The 7,298-nt window shown below is 30.4% G+C and overlaps 1 protein-coding gene across 1 annotated transcript; it reads left to right on the forward strand.

Annotated features, from left to right (window-relative positions):
- Window positions 1-4,046: 4,046 nt before the first annotated feature.
- Window positions 4,047-6,676, forward strand: LOC112758836 (uncharacterized). Its single transcript, XM_025807611.3, has 2 exons — window positions 4,047-5,350; window positions 6,365-6,676. Exons 1-2 carry the CDS (start codon window positions 4,723-4,725, stop codon window positions 6,541-6,543), a joined length of 807 nt encoding a protein of 268 aa, XP_025663396.1. The 5' UTR covers window positions 4,047-4,722; the 3' UTR covers window positions 6,544-6,676.
- Window positions 6,677-7,298: the final 622 nt, after the last annotated feature.

Raw genomic sequence — 7,298 nt, forward strand, 5'->3', positions numbered from 1 at the left:
GGTTCAGTTTCTAAATCATTTAAAATGGTTTAGTACAGTTTCAGTTCAGTTTATGGAAAAACTGAACCATGCACACCCCTAATTATTAGATTAGATGTTTGAAGTTTGAAGTAATTGGTGGTGTCGGTAAGCTGAATTTGGGCTGCGGTAACTAAATTCTGTCTGGCGCACTATTTGGAGCTTTGGGTATTTGCGGAATGGCAATAATTGTGGTGTTCTGAGCAATAGAGAGAAATCGGCTAAGGTATGGTTTTAGTTTCTCGTATATAATATGTAATGTGTCGTGAAAACTTAGGCTAGACGACCATAAGATAAGTTTGGATTGGAGTTGGTTGTTGATTGGATTAATGAATATAAGAGTACTTGTTGTTAGTGTTGTTGAGTTGGGTGGTTGAATTGTAATTCACAGGGTTGAACAATTTGAATTTTTGGATTTCGTTGATTTCATTAAGTTGAGTTTGGTGTGGTTGTGATAATAATTTATTGAAAACGATTGGAATTGATTTTGCTGATTTATCGAAAATGATTTGACTTTGGAAGCGATTTGACATTGCAAATGAATTGATAGTTGGAAACCTGAATTTTATGTTTATTTGGAAAAATGATTTGGTTTTGAACCTGTTGGAAAGGAATTGAGAAAATGGTTTAGATGGGACCCGAAAAGGGTGGCAAAGTCCAAGTTTTAGGGGAGGTGCTGCCGAAATTTCTATAAAATCTCAGACCTTGTTTAAAATGTTATTTAGAAAATTATGAATTTAAGAATCATGTCATTTTACTTGAATTATTTAAGAAAATAATGAATTATGTTTTGAGTTTTGATTTATTAAGAAAAGCTTTATGTTTTGAGTTTGTTTACAGAACTATATTTTAAGAAATTATGATTCAAGGAGTTTAATAATTTTAAAGAAAGAGATTGGTTGTTGTCCTCCCTAAAGTCTTGAGACTCTGCCGTGCGGTTTAGTTAATAAACGATTCGCTTAGTCTTTTGAAAGATGTTTAAATATGAAATGATTTTGAAGTTGTATTAGAGGAAAATCTTAGCTAAGTAAGAACTGGGTTTTGTGTGTAAGGAGAACTTGTTTTAAGTAAAGTGGTTTTGAAGGTTTTAGAAAAGGTTATAAGGAGTGGTGTTGGTTTTAATTAAAAATGAAATGAGCAGAATGTGATATGTATATGATGAATCTGGCCTTAATGAAGAATTTTGAATGATTATGAATGGATATGAATGAATAATTTATAATGAATTTGAAAATAAAATTGTTTTGAGCTTGACCCGGCAAGGTTCGTGGTGGTTTACCGCTTGCCCAGTGTCGAGACGTATTTAGGGTTCGTGGTAGTGTACCGCCCACATGTTTTTAAAAGAGAATGTTGTGTGGGGTTCATGGTCGTTTACCGCCCACATGTGTATGTTGTTTTTCCAATTGAAGATCTTGCGAGGTTCGTGGTGGTGTACCGCTCGCAATGGTGGGATTTGTGGTGGTGTATCACCCACCGATTTTCAAGAGGACGATATCCGGATTAGCTAACGGATGTGTCGGGCTCTGGCAAAGTAACTGACACGTGAGCTCATGGCCAGTAGAAAAAGTATGCATCATATGCATTTGTCTGTATGCTTTGGTTTGCTTTCTTGGGATTGCCTACTTGTTATTTTCATGCTTTACTGTTATATGTTTTGTTTGCTGTATCTATATTCTACTTGTGTTTGCTTTATTTGCTTTGTTTGTCTGTGTGATGATCTTCTGGTGTTTTGGAGGATGGTAAAAGAAGGGGAATAGTTGAGGGTTTTAGTACGGTTTGGGTTAAGTTTAGAACCTTAGAGGACCACCCTTTTTATGGTTTTAGTTTTAGTTCGTTAAGTTTTATAATCAAGAACGTTGGAATTCTAGGATTGCCTCTGGCTTTTTTGAGACCTTATTTATTATATATGTGGGCACCTTAACCATATTGAGAACCCCCGGTTCTCATCCCATACGATATTGTTATTTTTCAAATGTAGGTTGAGAAGCACCACTCTGTATTCTAGAGATGCTGATGAAGCGAAGAACTCTTGGGACTCAAGGTCGTATTTTTGTTTATGTTTATGTATGTATATAAATTATCCACCTTGTATTTTATGTTTGTCCCTCTTAGAGGTTGACTCGGAGAAACGGGCTGTCATTTTTCTGCTTTGGGTCATTTTGGGATTCTCTTATATATATGTATATATATACTTGCATGTTCTGGCCGGGTTATCTTCGCGAACCGAGTCAGAAGCTTTGTTAATTATATCTTTGACACTCCTTTTATATTATTCATACACATATATCTTACGTCTTCGTACGCAAGTTTCCGTTTATGTGAGTGTTACGGCTTTTGTTTTAAATTTTTCTTCAAAGGTTCCTAGTTATAAACCTTTTTTTAATTATATTATATGTATATTTTTAATTTTAGAGGTCGTAATACCTCACCACCTCAGTTTTATGGCTTAAGCATAAGATTCTGTGTAGTAGAGTGTTACATTTTTATGTAAAATGTTATTATTGGTATGTTAATATCTTTATCTTTATTTTTATAGTAATACAAATGGAAAGCTTATATACTGCCATGACACTTATTCATTGATTTTGGAAAGAATTTGCTTAGATGTCCTAACTAAAAAAATTTTAAAATATTATTTATAAATTATAACTTATTATTTATTGTTACCTTTTAAATTTTTTAAAATGCTTTTTTAGGTGGTTAGGTATTTACTTTTTGATATGGTTAGTCTAACAATTTAATTCTATGTCGAGTAAACCACAAAAAATAAAGGTTTAATTATTCTATTGGTCCCTATAGTTTTGCAAAATTTTTAATTAGGTTCATGTACTTTTTCTTTTCCGTTTAATTGGGTTCCTTCATTTTTTTTATTTGGGTTCCTGCACCAATTTTTTTAGTTAAGTACCTATAAAATTAAACCAATTACTGCTAAGAGGAACCTAATTAAAAAAAATTTAGCACAGGAACCTAGTTAAAAAAAGAAAGTATAAAGACCTAATTAAAAATTTTATAAAACTATAAAAGTAATTAAACCAAAAATAAAATATACTTGAGTTATTTTAACACCAACAAAAGTATCTTTAAATTTAGTTGTTAACAAAAAAATACTCTCAAACAATTTAAAAATGTGCCAAAAGTACTCAGTGATTAGAGATATATTACTCTCATAAAAAAACGTGACGTAACTTACTTGCCAATATTAAAGTTTTACTTGTGATATAGAAAATTTCATTTGTCCAATTACTATTTTTCGGTAAAATAAAACATCCTAAAAATTTTTGTCACATTTTAAAATAATTTAAGAATACTTTTATTAATTATAAAATTTGAATATATTTTTGTTAAAAAAAAATAATTTAAATATATATTTAATAATTTACTCTTTTATATTTTTAAATATTATTAACTAACTATTTATAAAAAAATAAATACATATTATATTAAACGGTTATAAATATCCAAGAATTTTTAATATTCTTTTCTTCGTAAGCTCATTTAGCATATAATAATTTACAAAACAAAAAGTAATTCGAGTTCTCCAAATTTTAATATTTCCTAAACGAAGTATTCCCTGTTTTGGTCAAATTGGTTTTATAAATTAGTTTGGTTTTTAACTTTTAAAATGGTTTAAAAATATACGCATATAGAGGTGAAAAAAAAAATCTATTTTAGACTAAATATTTTTTATACTATTTATTGGAAACAAATTATATATAGTACATAAAATGAAATCATTTAAATATAAAAAACAAATCATTCTTCCATGAATGAGTTAAACTAGGAAAGTTTAGAGAAGAAGAAATTTAAAGAACAAATATTTTGAGTTGTGTGAAACTGTAGGGATATGATAACAAAAGATTTTAATAGAAGACAAATACCATTTCATTGAGGGCAAAAAACACATTTGTTAGAGGTGAAAAGTCTATTTTAGACTAAATATTTTTTACACTATTCATTGGAAGCAAATTATATACAGTACATAAAATGAAATAATTTAAATAAAGAAAAACAAATCATTCTTCCATGAATGAGTTCAACGAAAAAAGTTTTGAGAAGAAAAAATTTAAAGAAGAAGAAAACATGCCATGAGGTTGTTATTTTTGTAATGAAGGTATTATTGTATTTGTTATTTAAGGTACAAATATTTTTTCTTTTTAGTCATAATATTTTGACTTGATTTATTTTACATTTGGGTTGAGAAGAATTAGAAGAAAAATGTGTGTTTCCAAACTTTCTTTTTTGTAAGAATGAAATTTTGCTTATACCAACGTTTTTTTGCGCTTGTAAAATGTGTGTACCACAAATTATGAATAAGAATTGGATTTACATGACTACTTCCACCGCTATTTAATAATCAGCCGCACTACTACAAATCATTTTTTTTATAGAATGCTTGTTTTAATAACCAGGGCCTGGAGGCCCAAGTCACAGTACTCTATCATATTTTAGAGTGGTTTGGTCTTTGGTTGATGTATGGATCAGTTGAATGATTTTATATTAGGGGAGAGTAGCAGACAACTCCTTAATTATAGACGTCATTGAGGTTGAGAAATCCCAAAAAGTTACAATGTGTGGCACAAATTGCTTATCTTCTTATGTATCTCGTGTGCAAATCTCAACCATGTACTTCTCTACATGTTTTCCTTTGTTATTCTGAGTCCGAAGAAGCCAAGAAGTCGCGTGCATTGCTGAGAAACAGAGAATATGGCCGCCACGTTGACACTTGTGAGGCTTCCAACTGTTGGTTATCATTGTCATTGCAGCAGCAGGGGACGCCAGAGTGCACGTGCTCCCATCTCCGCAACATTGGATGCCCCAAGATTAAAAGACTCTTATTCCACTATTGTCCATCGTGCCTCTGTTTCCCTCGGCACAATCACGTTACCATTCTTGCTGCAACCACAGGATGCGCTTGCTGTCGGAGGAGAATTCGGAATATTGGAGGGAAGAACCTTTGCTCTCATACACCCCATTGTGTTGGGTGGATTGTTCTTTTATACATTGTGGGCAGGCTACTTAGGGTGGCAATGGCGGCGCGTAAGGACAATCCAGAATGAGATTAACGAGCTCAAGAAAGAAGTCAAACCTGCTCCTGTCACCCCTGACGGCAACCCCGTGGAGGTGGAGGCAGCTCCGTCCCCGGTTCAAGTGAAAATTCAGCAACTCACTGACGAGAGGAAGGAGCTGCTGAAAGGGTCTTACAGGGAAAGACACTTCAACGCAGGATCCATATTGCTGGGTTTTGGGGTGCTTGAGGCGGTTGGAGGAGGAGTCAACACGTGGCTTAGGACAGGAAAACTCTTCCCTGGTCCACATTTGTTTGCAGGAGCAGGTAACAGATAACACATGTTATCTACATCATTCTTTTTATTAATTTAAAATTGATAATAATTAATTATAGTAAAGTATATAAAAAAGACATAAAATTAATCACAAAATATTTTTTAGTTTTTTTTTATTTGTTTTAAAATTTTTATAAATATAGTGTTTAATTGGATATACAAGATATTTTGTTTACTGACGCTTAATATTTTACATCATCAATTATTATTAAAAATATTAATGGAATGATGGAATGATAAACATAATTAATTTATAATTTTTAGAGGATTAATTTAATTAATAACATGTTTGAAAGACAAATTTAAAAAATAATTTATCTTTCAAGAATTAATTTGATCATTATTCCGATCATTATACCTACTTTGTTTTCCATTTGATTATAGTATGACTTACAGGGAATGAATTTTAATTATATAACTAATTTTTTTTATTTAAAATTATTCTTTTTCACCTCTTATTTTTTAAGGATTTAGAATTTAGAAAATTTAGATTCATGACTTAAAATTTAAATTTTAAAAAATTTTAAATTTAAAAGAATTGATTAAACCTCCTAGTATCCATTTCCATTGTTCATCCCATTGTACTCTAAACTAAAAGTAATTTATATCATTTCTCTACACTCTTAGTACTCTTCTAATGGGTAAGATTCACTTTCCTAATTACCTTACTGTTTTTTTTTCTCGCTGGATCTTCCTAATTATTTAATCAAGCATTAGAATTGGTAGTATTCCCAATGTGTTACAGAAGAAAACAATATTGTGGTATTTTTTTTTTTGGTGACTATATTGTGGTACTTTATTCTAGCCACATTTGTTACTTAAATTTTTTTTATTAATTTAATATTAATAGTAATTAATTATAATAAAATTATATAAGTACATAAAATTAACACAATATTTTTTAATCTACAGTAACAATGTTAATGAAAAAATAATGATACAAAACTTGCAAAGATAATCAACATTAGGCTATAAATGTGTGACTATTGATTTATATGCACCAGGTATTACGGTGCTATGGGCACTGGCAGCAGCTTTAGTACCACCAATGCAGAGAGGAAGTGAAACTGCTAGAAATCTTCACATAGCATTGAATACATTAAATGTTCTCCTCTTTGTGTGGCAGATTCCCACTGGAATTGAAATTGTATTCAAAGTGTTTGAGTTCACCAAATGGCCTTGATTATTTCCTCTCATAAATCGTAATGCCAAAAAATGTAAATTATTTTGCAATTCCCATTCTCGTTACTATTTCTTACCATAATAATTTGTGTGCCGATCAACAATTTCATAATTGTATTACATTGTTGTCCTCATTTTGTTACAGTGTTACACCACTTAGCATTCTTTGCTAATATATTTTGCATGTAACTAATATTGCATTTAGATCATTTGAAATGATTGCTCCAAAGTGGAATCATATCTTGATGATACTTGGTAAATAACCAACTACTATGGTAGATCTTAGGTGTTAAGATGTTTGCTTCTCAAAATATTTTTTAAACCATGACAAAATAATAAATAAATAAAGAATAAAGTATAATATCTAAATCATTTATAAGAAAATTTACCTTCTTAAACACAAGACATAAGTACAAACAAAACTAGTTATATCATTTAATGTGAAACAGTTGCCTTTTTTGGTAGGAAAAATGATTGGTTGTCTCATCAATAATTTAGATGTATTTTAAAAAAAGAAGTATTTTAAGTGAAATTCCCACTACTATTGTCATTTTACATAAGTTACTATTGCTATTTAAAGTTATAAATATGATAGCAGTTTCCAATATTATTCCATGCATTGAACCATATGCAAATTGTTAATCATATGGCAGGAGACGGAACGAAAGAATATAGGATGTTTAAAATAAAAATATTAAACATAGGAGTGAAATGATGTCAAATGTTTGTAGAAATTTATGTTTGTTTGCTTGCTCT

The sequence above is a fragment of the Arachis hypogaea genome, chromosome 16 (assembly GCF_003086295.3).
Source record: "Arachis hypogaea cultivar Tifrunner chromosome 16, arahy.Tifrunner.gnm2.J5K5, whole genome shotgun sequence".
Lineage (NCBI taxonomy): Eukaryota > Viridiplantae > Streptophyta > Magnoliopsida > Fabales > Fabaceae > Arachis > Arachis hypogaea.